The 21682-nt window shown below is 39.5% G+C and overlaps 1 protein-coding gene across 1 annotated transcript in view; it reads right to left on the bottom strand.

Annotated features, from left to right (window-relative positions):
• The window catches only part of LOC138064398 (geranylgeranyl transferase type-1 subunit beta-like), a 40375-nt gene that overhangs the window by 17399 nt on the left and 1294 nt on the right, over window positions 1–21682 (bottom strand). The window contains 3 exon segments of the mRNA XM_068926700.1: window positions 914–1065; window positions 9585–9652; window positions 16986–17104. Coding sequence (XP_068782801.1) covers window positions 914–1065; window positions 9585–9652; window positions 16986–17104 — 339 coding nt within the window.

Genomic DNA, 21682 nt, shown 5'->3' with positions numbered 1-21682 from the left:
CAGAAACTGTACAACGTTCTAGTCACAATTTCCATTTAGAACACACTAGATTTTTTTTTAATGTAACGTTGCATTTTGAAAGGTATATTGCACAAAAAAGGTTTTCATTGGAAGACTTCTAGGTGATAAAAAGCCTTTTGATTAAAAAAACAAAAAAAAAGCTTTCACAGCTAGTAAACGGAGACAGAAATTTCACTATGAAGTGAAATAGAATTCCCTCAGAAATAAGGTTTATGTAATTACGCATTTCTTAAAGTACTCTTTCAAAAATGATATTTAGTAAAATCTCACTACACAGGCAGATCACGTGACCCATCAGAAGTGTCATTAACTACCAGCTCCAGCCTACAAAAAAACCCAACAGAAGCAGATGAAGAGGGAAATGCAGTATTTTTTTAAAAAACGCATGCAAAAAGGATGAATCACACAACGAAGTTTAATATTATTGCCCTTCTACTATAAGTAGCATATAGGCTAATTCATCCTGCTATATTTATGTTCTGAGTGTCTCCAAACTAAATAAAGCTCACCCTCCCACAAAGCAGAGCAAACGTCATCTTAATAGCGCTCCAGGGCCTTGCAAGACCAGAGAACGTGAACAGAGAAAGTCTCACTTATTTGAAAGACACAATCCAAAAAAAAACCTATCCCCAAGACATAAGCCAAACTATTAACTTTCTATTAGTATGTATCTACAGCTGTGAGCAAACAATCATTGCCCAATATGGAAACGAATCTGGACACTGTTTGGTACCTGTGAAGTGGCACATGTTCTATCACTGATCTCCACAACATTTTCCACTAGAAAGTATTACACCACTACTTTCACAAAAACATGTGCGCTATGTTTCATTCCATGCTTTGGTTTTCCATTAACCTTCCGCAGGGTTGGAAAATATAAAATATAATTTACCTTCCATCCTCCAGCTGGAGAGCTCTCAGTCCTTCCAATAAGGCATCTTTATTTACTCGACTTAAATCATCTCCAAGAATAACCAGACATGACAGACCTGTGTAAGTCATTGCTATATGGCCACTATCATAGGGATGAGATATACCAGGACCCTAAAAAAAAAAAAAAAAGGAAGAAAAAAATTTTTGGAACATCATACAACCTTATATCACAGTCAGATATTCTTTTTTTTTTTTTTTGGTTAAGTTTTAAGAGTTAAGCAAAGTTCCTTTCCCTTCAGGAATTCGGTTAAACTGAAGGCACCTCACTAAACCTCTCAATGAAACTCAGTTACTGCACAGCTCTGGCCCCCTTGCGATCAGCCAGCCGGTCAGTAGGAAGCTTTGGAACAAGACTGCGCCAACACTGATACTTATGCAAGAGTTAACCCAAAAAAACCCAACAAAATAAAAATCAGACGTGCTCAACTGTATCTAAGTTTATCCTGACACACTACTGGGCTTTAGTTTCCTGGCAGCGGGCGAGCTTTCCGTTAAATAGCCAAACCTCTAGAGGTTGCTTCTGCAAAGATTTGAGAACCTAATTACTAATAATCTCTCTCATGCTTTTTCTACTTGTAGGTAATCTCTCAGTCAGTTGAAGGGAAAGCAAATTAACCCCTCATCCGCTTTCATCTCTATTATAAAAGAATAATCAGGGTTTTATTTACGTAAAAAACAAAGTCAACTGGGAAGCTAAAATGAGAGTTAAATGCTGACTAGTTGCATGATACAAATCATGACATGGGGAAGTGACTGATGTGAGCCGAATGCTTTTTTTTCTTGTGGTATAAATACATCCTGGACATTACCACTGTACGACAACACAAACCACACGTAACACGATAAATTTGGATGCTTCGCATGGATCAGTTTGGAACAACTGAAAGGTTGTTGTTGGTTTTTTTTTTTTTTTTTTTGGATAGAAGAGCTACTTCTGTGCTGAGCAGCAGAGACAAATGAGTTTCTAAAACACATTTTACTAAGATTATGTCAACTGCCATTTTTACTTTGCAATTTATTAAAAAAAAACCCCACATGCAATAAACAGTATAAAAACAAGTTAAATGAGATTATGTTATGCGTCCATGGTATTTTTCAGGCCAAATCATGCTCGTTTCCCACGCCAGAGCGCTTTATTTCAAATAAGCGGCTAGGAGAGAAGTACCTATCACCCACTAAGCAGCAAGAAATTGTTCCCCCACTAAGGAATCAAACACAGATGGGGAAAGGGGGCAACAGCAAGGTGAAAGCAGCTGCGATGGTACTGGAAAAGCTCCAGCTACGCAACAGAAGGGGAGCAGGGGAGTGCTGAGCGCTGCACCCACCCCGCTCCCTCAGTTCCCACCATGGCCCTGCCCTGTCCCGGGGTCTCTGCTGAGAAGTGGGGTGCAGATCTCAAGGGGCTGCGGTCTGCTCCCGCGCCGGCCCGGGAGCTGTCGGCGCTGCCGTGAGCTGTGTCTCCCTGCTCCGCGGGCCCCAGCCCCGCTGCCCCCGGGGCAGCCGGGGATGGGGGGCTGCTGGGCGCACGGCTGCCGCCGTTGGGAAACACGTTTCTCTGACTTGGCTGGATGGCAGGCTCTGATCCCAGAAGGAATGACTTGGCCTGTCATACCGCTTTCGGCATTTTAATCTATGAGAACCAAACATCTTCTGTTCGGAATACCTTCCCCTTAATAAAGTTTATTATAAGCAGCTTAACCCTCGTGATGCATCAAACATATTTGAAACATACAATTCAGCTCCCAAAATCCATACGTGTCGGGTGATACAAACTTGCTCTGTCACAGAAAAATATTCAGTTTATTGATCTACTTTTAAACCAAACAAGTCTCTCTTCTGAAAACCCACATTTGAGCAAATTCTGGCCCTAGAAGGATTCTCAATATCCCAGCTCAGCAGCTAAAACTTCTTGCATATTTGGTCAAATGAAATACAAGATACACACTAGCAGATGAAAAACATCTGCAAAGGTTCTTTGATACTTAGTACCCGCTGCCTACCAAACGCCCCAGCAGGTCAGTCAGCAGCTCGGGAGGAAACTTAAGTTTCCCAACATCTGTACGATCCAGGTTAAACTGCACTGAGAGGACCGCCTGCGTTCACAGCCTACTTCAAAGCTCCTGCATCAGGGGAGCAGGGAAAGTGCAGGAGATGCTGCCACTCCTTTCACACAGACGCATGGAAAACGCCGGAGCCTGCAAATCAATGTTAATTGCGTAGCACCGCTCTGTTTACACGCTCACACAGCTATTTTTAAGTCCCTCTCCAAATAAATATTGACACCAGGAATAATGGAACAGTAACAGCTAGAGTGAAACAGTTCAACTTTAATTTTGAAAATATTACTTCCCGAGGAAGATTATCTTTACTAAGCAAATCAGATTCACTCTAAGGATATGCAGACTTGACTTTTTAAGACCGTTCGCTATAGAAATTTTATGCAAATGTTCATAACTATTTCAAACATGCTTGGATATTCAGGAAATTTTCTAAAGCATCTGTAATTCTCAAAGAAGGCCCCTTTAAGTGGCAATTTTCCCCGCAGTTTCAACACAAGTAGCTCAGAATTTCTGCTCCGTGCGATTTTCTTAAATTGTGCTTTCTATATACACACACTAATTCATACTGCCTGTTAAGTTTTGGAAGCCTACAAATACATTCAAATAACTGGATCTTTATTTTTAGTGAACACAGGTATTTCTATTACACTCTCACTTGCTGCAATAAATACAGTTTGCATAGAAATGCATTATAAGCACGTATACTGCATGCTCATAATACAAAACAATCCCCTCTCCCCTGAAAAAACCCCCAACAGTATCAATCACTACAATGTCTAGACAATGTACACATCTCATCTTTTCCATGCAAATATTTCAACGTGTAGAGGTAACATAATGCTCTTCCAAACACAGGGTTTCAGCAACCCCAGGGGTGTATAACACTCTGCGAGGAGGGTGGTTTCAGCCAAGAGCACAAACTACACCTTTACGGTGCATATAATACAAACGGAAGTGCGCGTTGGCTGTACATACTATCACGAAGCTCACAGCTAAATGCGTTCTGCAATCTTCTGCCTCCATCTTTGAATACCACACAAATACTTTGGTACAAGTAACGCAGAAAGGACGACGAGGATGCATACTTAAACAGTAATTCTCAAACAGGTCATTACATAGCTGAGAATAGCTGCTAGTAAGCTCACACAACTATCTCTACCACTAACAGCTTTCCTTTATCCAGGTATTATCATGTAACAAGCAATTCAATTCTTTATATGGAAAATGGGTATACTGGTAGATATTTTGATATGTAATTACTAAAAAAGCCTGTGGAAGTGACAGAGGGTCAATACGATGGTATGCATCTGAAGTCTTGAGAGCATTCATTTTAGAGCCCCAAACCCCGGCGTATATGGCCAGCATTTAAACAACAATTAAACTAAACACAGAGGATTCAGAATCAAGATCACATAAACAGAAACGATTGCGTGATGTACTCGCAAAGGCCAAGATGAAGTTTTGGGGAGCTGAGGGCCTCACAGATCTTGTGCACCATACATGCATGTTTTTTATATAAAACAAATATAGTTAATATATTTATTCCAGAAGAATAATACATTCTGTCCCTTAACCATAACTGTTAAATTTTAAGGATGCTAGGACGCACTTATCTCTTAGTCTTCTCTAGGCTCCAAGGAACTATTTCAAGGTTGTCACGATACTCCTCATCACACTTTTTGTATGTACCTACACACACCAATATACATTTCACACACTTATTCAACAAAAACATCTGAGCCTGAATAATAGGGTTTCTTTGGGGGGACATCAATCAGAAGAACGGGACATTCGAGATGAAACAAAATTTACATTTCTTGCATATAAAGAGGTAAAAATTAAACAAGAACTCAAGAATTGCAGAAACTGGCCTTGTGACAATTTGATGCCAAAAAGTAAGACTCAAAATGGCTTTTTCAATAGGAAAACATAACAAGTTTCAAAGCTTTTGTAAGATAACTGCTAATACTTCTAAAATTTGTGTGGATGGGAGGAAGCCTCTTGTGATAAAGTAACCCTAACCAACGGCTCCACTGCATATATGTGCACTCTGGTATTGCGCTAGATAATGCTTTTTAATATTTAAAATGTTTTTCAAAATTAGCTAGCAACACTCTGCTCATTTTATCAAAATACAGAAAAAATGCTTATGTACATTTGAAGGACTACTTTTTGCTTTTTTTTTTTTTTTTTTTTTTAAAACGAACCATTAAATTTCAAACCTATATAGACAAAGATGGAGCGTCTGAGGACGCTCCAACTGCGCTCTCTGGCACAGGCCTTGGAGTTCTTGCAAAAAAACAACCAATCAAAGAAAAAAACTAACAAAAAAGCAAACAGAAACAAAACCCAACCAAACAAAAAGCCTCCTTCAAGAATGTCTAGAAACGTGTGATATTCAAACTGCCAAACTCTACTTTTGTACCTTTGATACTACAGAGGCCAGTGTTTAAGGTAAAAATAATCTTAGGTACTGAAATGCAATCTTTTTCTCCCCAGAAAATGATGCTTTCTAGTACATGGGCACTTTTTTTCCCCCCTGAATGGAGATCAAATGAAAGACAAACACTTGAGCTGCAAGACTCTTTGTCTTTTAAGTTGCTTGACTTATGCTGAATATCAAGGGTGTTTAAACATTACCTCTGCTTATTAGAAACAACTGCTGCTAAATTGCCTCTGCTATATAGGACAAAACCATCCAGACACTGTGCAAAAGCCTGCTCAGAATTTATCAAAGACAGACACCATGTCAAGGCAACTGATTTTTAATGGGCACCTTCAGGACTGGTCCAAAAAAAGTTTCTTCTCAAGTTCTGTACTACGAATAAAGCCTACTTTTAGTTAAATTGCACTATTTCTGCTTCACAGACACTGCAGACCAAAGGCACAGCAGCACCAACTAACCAAACTATCAGGCCAGGCATAAAAAAAGCCATTGCTACTGTCCTCTCCGGGCGCTTCATGGGCCAAGGGCACAAAATGAAGTTATTTTAAGGACAGCAGCAGTTACTTCTCAAAAACTGGCAGCGAGAAGGGCGCTAAACTACAGACGGATGGTTAAACGCTTAGATTACCCATTCACAAGAAGTGAACGTAACCCGCGAGGGTTACGGCTACGTTAACGAGCGACGCAGCGCAACGGGCAGGGGCTCAGGAGCGGAGCAGGAGGTGCTGCGGCACCAGGCCCCGCTCCGCGCGCGCACCAGCACGGCTGCAGGCTGCTGCCCGGCCTGACGGCCCGGTACCGGGTGGGTGAGTGGGTGCGTGCAGGGTGCACCCGCTGCTTTAGCTCCCTCCAAAGGGACCCAGTTTGCATGGTGCACTCTGCGGGTCAGGCACGTTAAGGAGATGCACGTAAGAAGTGCTCTCCTGATCTGACCTAAAACACTGATGCCTGCACAGCCTGAGAAACCCAGCTACGGGGATACGGCCAGGTCCGGTTCATCTCTTGAGATAATTACTGTTTTTAGGAACGAGATTAACTTGGCTCTCAGCAGTGGTGTAAACCAGTCCTGTTTCATGAGAGATAGCATGATGGTCTCTATGATCTGAGCCTTCTTTGAAAGAATTAACTCTAAGCAGCCAAGATCTTTCAAAACGCTAAAAGTGCTACTAAACACACCGCTACACGGAGTCAGACTTTCAAAAATTTGTTTTCTCAGCTGGCATCAGTGTTACAAGCATGAGTTATTTCAGCCTTGAGAGAATATAAGGTTGTACTGGGAACACAAAACAGATTTTTTATTTTTTTATCCAAGTCAAAACATATGTTACTTTCCAAAAAAGTGCTAGGTGCTGGCTTTCAGTCTAGCCCCTAAAACTGATTTGTAACAGTTTAAATAGATAAAAAAAGAGCTAGGCCTGTCTGGAACTGTAAGGAGACTGTCAACCCCTAATTTCAAAAGACCGTTTAAGCTCCGGTAACACTAAACCTGAGAGACCACAGAATCTACAGTCATTTCAGGAAATAATACTTCTCTAATTTGAAACGAATCATGTTTAAATGCACTGATAAAAATGGCATTCTTAGCCGTCGTTTACAATTAAGACTGTTAAGACTGCGGGGTGAGCGGTCAAGGTGATATGTCTTTGCTACGTTTTTGCTACCACCCCAAAGAGCTGCATAGACACTATCATCAAACATTAAAAGGTAACAGTTATAAAAACAAGAGAACAAATGAGATATCCTGGTCACATTTAAGAGAGTCGGGAGGGTCTAACATATCCTTTGCCTTTTTTCTATTATTTTCAAATATCCCTAGTGACAGAAGAGATTTGGCTAGCTCCAATATGGCACTTTCTCACGGTCCAAAAATGAAATGACTGTAGTGGCATGGAATAAGTAACTGCCAACACAAATCCAAAAAGCTTACAGGCATTTTTTTTATTATTTTTAAAGACACACATTTAACTGACTACTTTTAAATGATGAATAAAGAAAAACAACAAGGCCTTAAACATAACCCAAAGTCGTCACAGCAAATTGGCAAGTTCTTCTTTCTTTGAGTCATTTCAGAACATTTTAAGGACATAACTCCGGAAATATTTAAACCTTTGTGTATCAATAATTCCAAGTAGATCCGATTTCTTTAACGTATACATCATAAAAAGCATTCTGATGCTTGTATAAAAAGCATATCAATCTGCAAATAGTTTTGTAGATATAACAACCTTGCAATTAATTTCCATAGATGATATGAGTCTACCCCGTTATTGCTTCTACAGATTGGCTAACAGGTTATGAGACACTGATGGGTTGCAACACATTTCGTGTACTACTGAAACTTGAACATTAAAACACCGGGAAGTGCTGTCAAGCTACAATGACACTCTGCAATTCTTCTGGACCTTTCATCATCAAAGGCTTCTACAAGATCTCAAAACTATATGCAAAACTCGTTTTTCAAGCTTTATGCACTGGGGAGGACTTGGTCAAGTTTCCAAAAAGCGTATACTGATTTAACGTACTACATTGCAAAGTACTGACCCAGACCTTTGAGGAAACATGGCTGACATTTTTATTGCCTTGCTTTGGTAAGATTGTGTGTTTGTTTATCTTATAATGCAGTTATATCACAGTAATAGCACTAAACCCTCAACTTCTTTAGGTGATTGTTATCAAAAGGAAGCTTTCTTCCAAGTAAAATCAGTGTTTAAGTTTTTTTTTTTTTTTTACAACTATACTGAAATCATAGTTTGCTAGTTGGCATTTAAGCTTTATTTTTAATAAAGTATCCCAATAAGCCACCCGTAGCGAACCCAAATTGTTTCAGGTTCTGTTTTTAGCAGACATTTTCCTTCTTTCCTTCAAGCTCAGTGGGTGGTAGGATTGCCACTGAGGTTAATTCCAATTAAAAGAGATGATGAATTCATCTTACTGCTACAACTGGAGCTCACTGTAGACACCATCTGTAACGTAAAACGGGATAAATACCAAAGCAAACCAAGAGGCAGATTACCTTGCCTGTCACATGTTGCTGTAGCACCTGCTATAGAGACGAACAAAATCCTCTTCAAAATTATTTTCCCCCTGCTATAAAGCATAACCTGTGAACATTACTGCTACGAATACTTGGTTGACTTGCTATGCCAAAAGGGCCATCAAGTGGTTATTACTCTAGTGCAGATTAACATTCCCACAAGATACTCAAAAACCTAAGGCTAAGTAAATAAAAATGAGGTCAAAACAGGCTGCTGTACTCTCCTCATACACAAGCTAGTTCAAGGCTTTTTGCACTCAACTACAGTCATAGCCATATCAGATGTCCATCCTCGCTTCCAGTTTCCTCTCCCAATATTAATAAATTAATATCTAAAATCCTCTTGCTATCTCTCCTCTAGAAGTCACATACTTGGGGAGAGATGTTTCATCCACTCTTTAGTAGCGGGACAATCAGCGCTTTCACTCTCAAACACAGCACAGAATTTCTGTATCTTTTTCACAATCCTGCATGCACACTGGCCCCTATTTCTATCTTCCAACCATATCAGACCTGCTGTATTTCTAGTAGCCTTTGCTCACCTCATTTCTCCCCAGTATTAAGGGCATCCTCTTTTCCTATACAGATTTAATTCTCCTGAACCTCAGCTCCATGACTGAAAAGCATCCTCTCAATGCTTTACACCACAAAGTGGGATAAGCAGAGCCCTGCCTATGTGTCAGCGGATCCCAGACAAAAATCAAACATCCCACGTTTCATAACATGAAGAAGAATACTGAAGAACAGCATGCCCTCCACCATCTGATGCAGAGCAATTACGCCCTTCTCTTCCAGGTCCACAGGCAATTCTTGAGCTAGAGAAGTTTCCCTCCCCAGTTACAGATCAGAGCAGGGGAGGGTGCACTGAGACAAGCCACAATTTGTATGTCGTTCTCTTCACTGCCCTCTGTAAACACAAGCAGCACCATTTTAAGAGCATCACCCATATTACGAAAGCTCTTCAAATGTTTCAGTATATCAACAGAAAAAAACCCCTACCTCCCACATTTTCCTCAGTTCTGCAGTTAATATTATACAAAAGACAGAAATTACTGCCTAACTGAAATTTTTTTCACCACACTTAACTAACCTTGGATGGGTTGAACGGCATCCCTAAATACGAAGAGCCTCTGAATCCACAGCGATTCAAGTTTGATCCTGGAGAAGGAAGAAAAATAAAAAGTTAGCTAATTGGCTTTGCCAAAACATTCATTATAAACTGCAATTCCCTAGCCAAGATCAAGGCCTGTTAGTTGAACACCACTCACAGTACAGCCAGAGTTTGCACATACGTTGTTTCAGTATGCTCCCTAACCCAGATTGTCATTATTCTGAAGAGGAAAAAACAAGCAAACTGGAGCCTGGTGTAATGACAAAGCAACAGATTATTTTACTTGATGGAAATATGTTGTTCATACCAGCATAGAACTTTCTTCTCTGCTCTAAAGAAAGAAAGAAAGAAAAAAAAAAAGAAAGAAAGATTGATTGACTATTCCCCTGGAAATGTGCCCAGAGTTAACAGATTTACTCCCTCTCTAGATTTCTGCCTAGTAATACCATCTGTTCCTAGGCAGAATTGTTTTAAGATACTTTGCAACATGTACAAGGACAAACAAACTATCCGCAGTTTTAAGTCAGTACTGATTTAATGTGATACTATCAGAACTAAATAGTTAAAATAACATGACAATTTTAAGGGAGCCATTCCCCTCTCTCACTTAACACACAGGCACAAGAACATGTTATCAATCAGACATTTCTTCCAGTGATTCAGATGTGATTTTTGCAATGTGTCACAGTATCTGAGCATGTATTAGAGAAACGTGTACCACGTTCAGTCTGTCAGTATAAGTTTCCAGGGATCTGCACCGCACTGCACAGGCTCAACTGCTCCCCAGGCTCCCAAGGTAAAAGGGCTCTAAGTCACTCATTCTCCTCCTCCTCCACTCCCTCCCTTGCTTTTTTTTTTTTTTTTTTTTTTTTTTGGGGGGGGGGGGTGTCATCTTCAGCCTTGAATCTAAAAAGCCTCACGGAGATTAGGAAAACCTGCACCAGGTTAACTGAACAACAACAGTTATAATACTGACAGCCCTAAAAAATATCACTATACAATGTGGTGCATCAGTCCTGGTGTAATTAACCAACACAGTAACTTCTAGTTTAACATACATTCTGCATATATGCAACATCTAATTTAGATCCTTGCATCAGTCTAAATACTTCAATGCTGGTAAAGTGTTCCAGTTTTTCTAACAGACAAGTCTTTGGATCTAATCTCCATGGAGCGAACTATCATTTAACATTATAAAATAAAAATAAAAACAAAAAACACACACACCTGCAATCCCCACTTCTCCACCTTTTATCCTAAAAAATTTTTTAAGGAACCGACAGGTGTAATGCAGGTCAGTTCAGCATATACTGGTATAGAAGTTGGTATCCTCTAGCAACAAAGAGGAAATAGAAAGAGTATCTGGATTTATAGATTGAAAAAATATATATAACTGTTATATTTGGTTGTAACCTACATCATCTCAGCAAAGAAAGCTTGCCTGCTCGTTCCTGGAATCAAAGATCCTACTTTTCGTGTCGCTACAGATTCTGGAAAGCACAATAAAGATTAGGCTTAAGTGGATCCTGAAGGACCCTGCGAAAAAAAGCTTCATAAATCGAAATACGGTATAACATTAATGAACCAGTGAAGAAAAAGGAGAATTAGAATTCCTGTTTCTTAAATACCAATTTTCCTAACTGGCATTGTAAAGAAAGCACCGTTTTCAGAAAAAATTAATCAGTGCCAGACATGCTTACGTAAGCCACAAGATACACTTCAAAAGGGCACAAACGTGGACATCCTTCACCCAGAAAACAGACATAAGTCTACCAGTACATAGCTACCAGTGTATAATCTCCAAAGAGAAGCAAAATTTCTTGTCCTCCACATAAAAGAACGTTGTTGTTAATGCTTGGGCATTAAGAGATGTTAAGAGATGTAAGAGATGTTTCCTAGAGTTTCAGGATTACAAGTGAATCGCTAACTTGATAGTTGCGATTCTTGACTTTAAAAACAGAATGTGGAACTGATAAAGGAAGCGCTAAGCGGGAAGTGAAAACAGCTCTTTTCTAGCCATATGACACTGGCACACTGACGCCATGTCTCCTTTCTTTTCTTTTTTTTTTTTCTCTTTTTTTTTTTTTTTAAAGTTTCCTGTAAGTGCAAGTCCAACTCTAAAGGGGCAATACTTATTTAATCAAAAAGTCCTGTCTTTCAGTTTATGCATATCATCTCACTTGCTCTGAAGTTAGTTTTACTATTTTATTGCAGGCTCCTTGGGCTTCTTATCTCTTGTAATAGCTTAGCAATGCTAATCAAACTCTTGCCTACTTTGCTGAGTTGCAAACAGCCAGTAAGGATCTGATATATCATTAAAAATTAAGCAAATTTATCCCAGAAACATACCCTAATTAAAAGTATATTAATCAGAATTAATGTCCCGTGTAAAAAATTGCTGAAGTGACGACTTCAGCACCTGCATAGTCAGTTGACGCATCGAGTATAAATGCAGTTATGAAATGGTACCACCTAGTGTTCACTCTCAGTTAAGTACGCTTAACACCGCTTTCTGAACGAGCTTAAAAAATTGCAGTAAGAAATAAGAGTTTTATCAATCACTGTGAGACTGTTAAAAGCAGAACAAAGAACATGTGGAAAAACCTGTCATATCTGACAACGGAACTAAATAAATTCGACCTGCTTCCCAACGCAAGAGACTCCACATTTACACCAAAAGCTGAGACTTTACCTTGAAGAAAGCCGTACTACGTATGTGTAGGCCAGACAGTCCTTAGGCTTTATAACAGAGCTCTAACTGAGGACCACAGGAGGTTTATCTGAGGATCGTTTTGTTACAGAAAGGATATTTTTGTTATGTGACTTTTATGATTAGCCTTTGACGGGAAGAGCGGTAACTTTTAACCTCTGCTTCCTCCCCTTCAGGGTACCTATGCATTCCTCTGGCTTCTAGGCTTTTCTTATTTTGCTAAGCGCAGGAGCAATTTTATATACCCCATTAAAAGGTAAAGCTATGACTTTTTCATGTATTTTAACCATAGGCTGACATAGGTAGCATGCACAGATAAACATGAGCAATTCTTGCTGAAATAAGGCTAAAAAATAATTATTCTTATAAACCAAAGCACAAAGAACGCGCACTAAAGCACCATTACCAACCTAAATTCAAACTCTGACAGAACAAAGTTGTAGGTCCCTGGTGCAGAACAGTGGTTTTCAGGCGGCTATGCACAGACCCTGGGGGTTCAGATCAGAAAACGAAAGATGTCTCTGCTTTACTTGGGGTACAGTTTCTCAGTACAGCAGAGCCAGTGAAACATCCAGCTGTTTAAAGTATGGGATCCGGCTCCCTCTCCCTCACTGGGCTCTGGCACTTGTACTCCCAGCCAAGTCAGCTCACCAAGGCAACAGAAAGCTAACCTTTCTGATAGATAAATAAATACATGCTTTTCTGCCAGTTAAACAAGCTAAACCAGCTCACAGCAGGGTCACAAAAGTGGCAGTGCTGCTACAGGGGAGGACAGCAGATGAATATGACCAAAGAACCAGCCTCCTCTCTCTGTCTATAACTAGATTATGAATTCAGATCTCTGGACTGAAGTAATCTTTCAAAAGTGCTGAACTGGTTTTAAATGTGACTTGCAAGGAACAACTGGGATACATCTCTCTCGCATTGCTAAGAGCTGCACTTTAAGATAGTTAAAGTAAATTTGAAATTCTGTCTAGGAGCTGCTTTACGACAGGGCAAACAGTACAGTAATGACATGATAAGAACGAGAAGAACAAACAGTGAGTTGAGACAGGACCTTTCATCAGTTCTTTTCTAATTTCATATTTGAAAAAAAAAATGTATCCTTAGTTCAAAGCTGTCTTTTCTGATAAGACTTGTAAAAGAGCACAGCCGCTTCCCACCCCAAATGAAAGAAAAAAGAGCCCTTTTCAAGATTTCAATGTCCTTCTAAAAGGAAACACAGTGAGGTCTTACTACAAGGAACACACAAACAAAATAATCAAATTGCATGCTATTAGCCATGCAACTAAGCAGAGCATTTACCGAACAGAAAGGAAAAGCAGCAGGGGTCAAAAGCTACGGAAGCTAACTGTTCTGTAAGAGTCATAGAAGAGAGTCCTTTCAAATAAGCAGAAGACACCAACGAGACCAAGCATCCAGTGAAGACTTAGGTTTGATGGTGAGCATCAGCTGACATGTGTGACAGGGCTATTTTCTCCCTCTACATACAACCAGTATCGAGTCAGGCTCTAAAACACTTGAGCTGACATCACTTATAGGATAATTCTAAAGGATATTACTTCTTTTGAATCTCATGTTTCGTGGTTAAAATAAAAACCACAGAAGAATTCAGTCTATCCTGATGGACCTCAATTTTTAGCTTCCTTTTGTGTGTTTCATTTAGGATCACAAACTATATTTTTGCTTTCTTACTCAGCTAGATCATGATCTCACCATTTTGTTTTCATGAACTTTAGTTTCACATAAAAATGTCAAAGGCTACAAACCTTTCAATTGCAGGCTACCTTAGCACATCCCATACTGGTACATATAAACTTACTACTTGCTACTACCACAGTATATTTTGAGAGTGTAACTAACAAGTTATTCTAAACATCAAATTCTGAATTTTCTTCCATGTTCTACAATACCCTGCTATAATAGTTATTGGCAAAAGTAAACAGAAATTAAGTTTGTAGAGTATCCATTGTTCTCTCTCCTATCCATCGAAAGCCCACTATAAGGTAGCAGTAGTTCTCCAAATAATTTGGACTTGTCACCTGAAAAAAGTGCCCTTAGTAAAATCAAATGAAGTACTACTGATAGAGAAGCTTTGGAGAGAGAAACATGAACAACAGAGGAATTTTTCCTCTGCTACTCCCCCCATTAGAATTCCAGGAATTCTTTTTTCTCTCCTTTTAGGAATTCAGCCAGTGACTCAAAAAAAAAAAACACCCCCAAACAATCCAAGATGCTCTAAAAATATACTCCAATCTAAAATGTAAGTCCATTGGTTTTTAACACTAGAGCCAAAAGCGATGAAGATTTGTATTAAGTGCAATGTTGTTACTTAAAGCAAGATTATTGGACCAGCAATCCAGAAACTACACCACAGTGTCATAATTTAAATACTTAAAGATCAATTTTCCCCAGAAAGAGAAAGATATCAGCATGCATGTCAAAGAAACTGCAACAGATTATTACTTTAAAGCGAAGTAAAATCAGGTTTTTTTCCCTAAGAAAGATTCTGATGCATCAAGCTACCAAATATTCCCTTTAACTAGGAATGTACAATCATCTTGAAACCAAAAGCCTCAGCGCTGCTGTCTACCACAGTTTAGCTACTTCTTCGGACATGCCAAAAGATAGAGTCAGAGCTCTACTGGTGGCAGGCTGTCAACAAACATCACACATACTAAGATTACAAAACAGTCAGGACATTTTATTGAAACCAGACATTACAAAAGGTTGTGCACTCCCTTCTGAATATTTAGTCATCCAGCATCCAATTTGTTGCTGTTAGTATCATTTACATTTTAATCATCTATTGTCCACCAGATGAAGTAAAAATGGAAAAAAAATCCTAAAATTTTAGAGGTCAAGGGTCAAGCTGAAGAGTGGCGTTATTACCAAAAGGAATAGAGCTTAACAAAAAAAAAAAAAAAAAAAAAGAGGAGTTCTTATGAGATGATATCAAAATACAGGACTGGAAGGATGGTTGGTCTGCTGGTGAAAAGAGAGATCTATTATTTATAAGCACAGAACGCACTGCCACAGTGAGGCACCCCCCACCCCAGACTATTCTCCTGGAACTGTACGATGGGATGAGATCGGGGCGGGGGGGAGGAAGAGCTCGTCCTCGCTGCGCCCCAGATCTTTAGCCTCCACATCTGCAAGCTGAGACTGATGTTGTCCTCCCTAGAAGGGCCTTAACAATGAGACTATCCCATATGTTGGCTGGGGGGGGGGGGGGGGGGAACGGGACAACAAAAATCTTACAGCGTTTTATCAAAAGACAAACAAAGAAAAATGCCTGTTCTAATCCCTCTTCTCATGAAGTTGACTGTTCTATCAGAATACACTCCTGAACACAGGGACAGAGATCAAAAAGCACGCAACTCCTAAAAACAAAGAATGTGTACATAGAAAGTTTTCTTAATGTTAAGGGAGAGGAACTTCTCATAAGTAAAAGAGCTGCAGGAGCAACTATATGATCTAAACCCATTAATTTTCTGCAATCAGTCCTGAAATACAGCACAAGCAAAACAAGATCTATTAGAGCTAATGCCTTGTGTAGATCTGACAGTCTGTAAGTTGCCAGAGTAAGAAATGGGTTCTTTTTATTACTATAAAAATCAAGCATCAGCAATCTTGACTTCTACACATTCACTTCATAAAAATGCTTTTATTTCCTAATAAGGGAAGAGACCTAATTTGTGGTATATGATTAGACATTATAAGGCAATACATGATTTTATTTCTACAACCATCCAACATTAAAAGCACTTCACACTTTCCTGATTTTATAGACAGGCACCTACAATTACCTCTTCTCTAAAGACCAGCCTGCAGCTATCCCACACCAGCACTTAACGTGCCAGTACCTCATGTCATAGAGCTGCCTTACCGGCATCCCCCTCCCTTCCACTCCTGCTGCTGCTACTATTAGCTGCTCACCTGAGCCGCCACAGAAAAATGCCAGTACCAACTAGCCCACAGAAATGGCGCTTCCCTTGGCTTCTGTTAAGCAGCCTGGAGAGGGCCACTTCTTTTGAGCTCCCTCCCTAATCTGGATCTATAATACACATCCCAATCCCAAGACAGCTGGGACAGAGCAACAGTATTACTCCCTTCTAAGAACATTAGGCAAATTTAACCAACACAGATCCAAAGAATACATTTTTCATTATTAAGTGGGAACTGTGCTTATCCCTTTTGCTTCTTCATCTTATCCCTCCTTTTCTCAAAAGCTGTTCCATATAGCCACACCTGTGCTCACAGCTCCTGGCATGGCTGTAACTGGTAGTAGTCAATATAATCATTAACAGACTCATAATGCCTATGTGGCATATGCATTTCTTTTTAGAAACAGGCAAAAAATTTCTCTGAGAAAGTTTTCGAAGGTGGAACTTCAGCAGTATGTTGTATTGTCTTATCCTCAAAGTCATTTCACAGCTTCAACTTGAATACATAAAAAAGCAAAACTAATTGCTATTTCTTTAGAGTGCTCTATTTCTAGGAATTACTAGACATTGCTATCTGAAATTACCACCACAGCATCTCAGGATGGTCAAATTTTTATTTTGCAAAAATCAAACAAACAAAACCAAGAGCCATACACTATTCCCCAGGTGAAAAGCAGAAGTAAAGATGTTAATATCAATAAAAAAAACTAAAAACTCACTCACTGTCTTCTGTGGGAAGGACCTGCAGGGAATAAATCCATTCTATTATATCATCTTTGTTCACCACATCTAAGGAATCCAACATATCCAGACCAGAGAGCGCGAAAAATGCAATTGTCAACCTAAAAGAAAAAGATAAGACTTACACTTCCCACCATAAATATCATGGGGAGATTAACAAATGGTTGCAGAAACATAAATTTCTATGAATTCTCAGCCTGTAGAATGGAGCAACACATCGAGTCTAACTCAGAAAACATTACATTTATCTACTGGACAAAATTACGTTCTTTATATTTTAAACATTTCTCTGCCTCAACAAGACTCTTCATATAAGCCATGTCTTCTTTCATATGGTAATGAGGTGCCAATTCAGACATTAATCTAAGGGTCTGCTTATCTGAAAAAGATGCTACAAGGTAAACCGCGTTATTAACTTACTAACTTATAAATTAGCTCTCTGTAATGAATTCTTACATGAAGAACCTTATAACTATGCAGTAAGTGCAAAGTAACCCTGGCCTTAAGTAAACTGCCTCTCGTTGTGTCCCAACACAATTTCAGATGCTTAAAAGTTAGGTGCCAAATAGCAAGGCTTCCTTTGTAACCAATGAATGCAGAAATAAATGCACAGGATGAATTACCACACAGAGGTACTTATTTCTTGTCCTTGAATACAAAGGAGCCTAGATGACTACCTTAATTAAACATCTAAAATTAAGCAAGTCAAACCCAAGTATCCAGCACAGGAAGTGAAGTCAGGAGTAGCTAGCATGCTGCAGTTCTTTCCTGCCCAAAGCTCCTCTCCTTCCCTAAACTTGTGTTACTGTAACTATTTATAAGGCTCCACTGCAAACCAGCCCTCTTAGCTGGGCAGTTTTGTTTTTAACTCAAATCATTGCAATGATTTGGTTTATAGTACAGCCCCTCAAATAGTTGCAACAGTTGCACTGAGAAAGCACCAACACAACAAGCACCGAGATAGGAACTGGAGATAGCTTGCTATCAGAGAAAACGTTCATGCAGTGATATGTTGGAAGTTCGGCAAATTAAAATTAGCTGGGTGTACATTTCGGCACCCACAGTTGTATCTGCCTACCCTCCTGAAAATTCTTGCTCTTGTTTCACCAACTGATAAGCTGATTGTGAAACAGCTGCTGAATAGACAGAAACTACAGCTTAGTATGCTGAGGAAACCTAAAAGTCAATGCCAGCTTTCCTTATGAGATTAAGTTATAGTTTACAGTTACCTCACAGGCTGCTGAGCTGCCCTAAGCATCAGGAGTAGGGACCTCTGAAGACGACCAAGACAGAAACCTCTGTGACCATCTAATTTCTGCCCGTGGTTCTGTGCCAGAGCGGTAAACACCAGGGCCACAGAAAACGGTGATGCAAGTCAGCCCAAAATACGGCTTAAAAGTATGCTGCGGCAAACGATGGTACAGCAGCCAAATGATGGTGCAGCAAACACTCACCACAAATACAATGTCACGCCCCACAATGCATGGCATTCCTATGAGCATGTTGACCTGTTGTTACAGTAATCACGTGGCCTGACATTCACAAGCCATAAGACGACAACTTCTGCTTCACAACTGATATCACCTAGGATTACATACCACAAGCAATGACCACAATTCATCTGAAGAACGATAACTTATTAAGCTGAGTTATTTGATTTTATGCTATCTTTTACCTAGATCCTGGGTTTTTGCATTTTTCTTTTGGACAGTTCTCGCAAACAAAAGATTTTAGCTTATAATCTTCTTGGATGTTGAACACTATCAATCCCTCTTCAAAAAAAAAAAACACTGTATGCAACTATAAGGTCCTTGCCAAAAACATCAAACACAGAATAGCATGCATCTCCGTTAGTGCAAGTACTCCTGGCCAAAAAAGGGTAAACTTATTTCGTAATCATTGAATGCTAAAATGTATTTCTTTATTATTATTAAAAGTTTTTTGCTACAGAGAGTCAAAAAACATACACTGCACACAAAAGTTATTTCTACATGGAACAAAAATATCATTTAGGTCAACCACCTGCTGCAAAATCATCTTTAAACTAAAGCTTAGCACTTCAAGGCTTGTATCAGCTTTGGCCACTGATCAGATCCATGTAACCCAAAATCAGATTCTGGACAATAACTCATTACTTTAAGATTTCATGAGGAACAAAGGTTAAAAAATAGTTCAATCACAGGGTTTTTTTTAACCCTGCATATATTTCCAATTTTCACAAACACAAAGTTTGACAAACTTTGACTACTAATATTTGAAGACATTTTCACACTATGTTACCCAGGCAAGCGACTGCCAAAGAGGCACAAACACAATGCCAACTTCAGCACTAGGAACTGCTGCACACCGAGCCCCAAAATATTAGACTGCATATATAAAAGACAAAACAACATGCCTGACCTACACTCAAAAATACTCACATACATCAGATAAATGAATGCAGAAAGCGGCTTTATGCATAGCTGGGCTTCAGTTTACCTAATCAGAATTGATTCTTTGTGTTAATAGGAGCATTTGGGAACTGACCGAACTGCCAGAATTCACATGTGATGGGCAAGAATATCCTGCATCCCTGAACACAGTACCTTCCTGATACAGCACCTAGATACTGCATTTTACTTCTTAAGCTATCCTGCCTCAATGAGCATTAACGGAATAAAAGACAACTGTTACCAGTACCTTACCTGACACATTGCATGAAATTAAAAAGCTCTATATAGTACAATTCACCTATAGAGTACCCCTTTTTGACACAGTCCCCAAGTCTGGCATCGCTGTCTCTGCACCTTTTCTTCATGCCTTTTACCACTTCAGTTAATTTAGAAAGTCACTCATCAAAGTCTGAAGATGAAGTTTGTTTTGTTACTTAACCTACGGACAACTTAGTAACAGATAATCTGCATTTTCAGTTCCCCACAAAGACAAGCAAATAAAAACATTTCTGGTGACCGATTCCAAGCCCTTGGTCTTCAGGCAAGGGCACAGACTACACTTTCTCAGAAGAATTCCAAAACCTTTTAAGTGACTGATTTGAGAATCTGGATAAGCATGATACAAAGAGCATTATGAAATTCCACAACTTCGCATTCTCCCACCAAACCTCACGGTACTGACTGTGTACAAGACTTTATTGACCACATCACTGAAAAACTACTGTCACTGATGTTGCATGCAGTAGCCAAAGATTAAATTAATTACAAGGTCCTTGGACCAGTAATTTCAGTAAAGAACATGCAATCAAATTTCTTCAGGTTTGTACCAACTCCCTTAGTGCTTGATAAATCACAGCCTAAGTTAGAGCAGACCAACACTGTACCAAAAGAAAATCTCATCCTCTACCACCTTGTGACAACAAATGCAGTTGTTCCCAATGCAGTGTGGTGAATCAAAGCTAACCTCGCTGACTTCCTTTTTTTTTTTTTCTTAAAAAAAGAAAAAGCTTCTCTTTAATTTAGTTGAGTTCCCTAATCTGGTTCACCATGCAACCACACAAATGCAGGAACAAGGGAGGTAAGAACAAAAGGATGACAGCACTTCATTGTGCAGCAATTCAACTCAGGAGGTTCACTAAACTTGGTGACCTTGAACTTGTCAAAAAGGCTGCTTAGTACTCTCAAGGTCAAACACTTTTGTGGTGTAATCACCTCCTAAGAATTTATTAACAGAGCAGTATATACACCCACAGAACACTGATCTAAAAATCAGTATATTAAAACTGAAGAGTATCTGCATGAGCAAAAATTTCACAACTTAAATAAAAATTGTGGTCATCTAAATTCAGCATGTATTTTTTGTGAGCTGAAGGTTTAAACTTCGAGCTGAAGTTTAAACTGGTTGATGAGCCAGAAATTGGAGAATCCTGAAATAGTTTCAGACAGTTCCAATTTTCAGAAAATTTAAGATTTTTTCAGGGTTGCACAAGCATTATACAAAATGTACTGGGCACTGGCTATTTAGTGTAGCGGCTATTACGACCACATGTGAAACTTAAACTCAGCCAGGCCATTAGTTGCCTAAAAGAGATCCAAAAACAATTAGCATTACACTATTAAGCATACCGCTAATAAGACTGGGGACAATGCCACGCAAACTACAGCCTCTATTTTAGCTCAGCAGCAAACTGGGACAGCTTGGCACTGTAAATCACAGAATAGAAACATCTAAGCTGGCAGGGGCCTTTGGAGATCACCTGGTCTCCCCTTTTGTTGAAAGCAGGGCCATAGATATGATTAGCCAGGGCCCTGTTGAACCGAGTCTTTAATTTTTTCAGAGAAGGACGCTCCACCACTTCTCTGGGTAACTTATTCCAGCGTTTTAACTGCTCTTACAGTGAAGAACGCTCTTCTTATACATAGACTGAATCTCCCCTGAAGCAACTTGTGCCTGTTGCCTCTTACACCATCTCCTTTGTGAAGGGAGCACCTCCACCTTTTCTGGTTACCCGTTTTTAGGTAATGGAAGACTGTGATTAGATCCTCCCTGAGTCTTCTGTTCCCTTTAGCTTTTCTTCAGACATCAGTTTTTCCAAACCTTTTTATCATCTTAGTGGCTCTTCTCTGCCAGACCCTCCAATTTTTCAGTGTCTCTGTTGAACAGGGGGACGAAAACTCAACCCAGTATTCCAAGTATGCCAAAACAAACGCTTAAATGGAGTGGGATAATCCCATCCCTTGATCTGC

The sequence above is a fragment of the Struthio camelus genome, chromosome Z (genome assembly GCF_040807025.1).
Source record: "Struthio camelus isolate bStrCam1 chromosome Z, bStrCam1.hap1, whole genome shotgun sequence".
Classification (NCBI taxonomy): Eukaryota; Metazoa; Chordata; class Aves; order Struthioniformes; family Struthionidae; genus Struthio; species Struthio camelus.
This window is presented reverse-complemented; position numbering and strand designations above follow the sequence as displayed.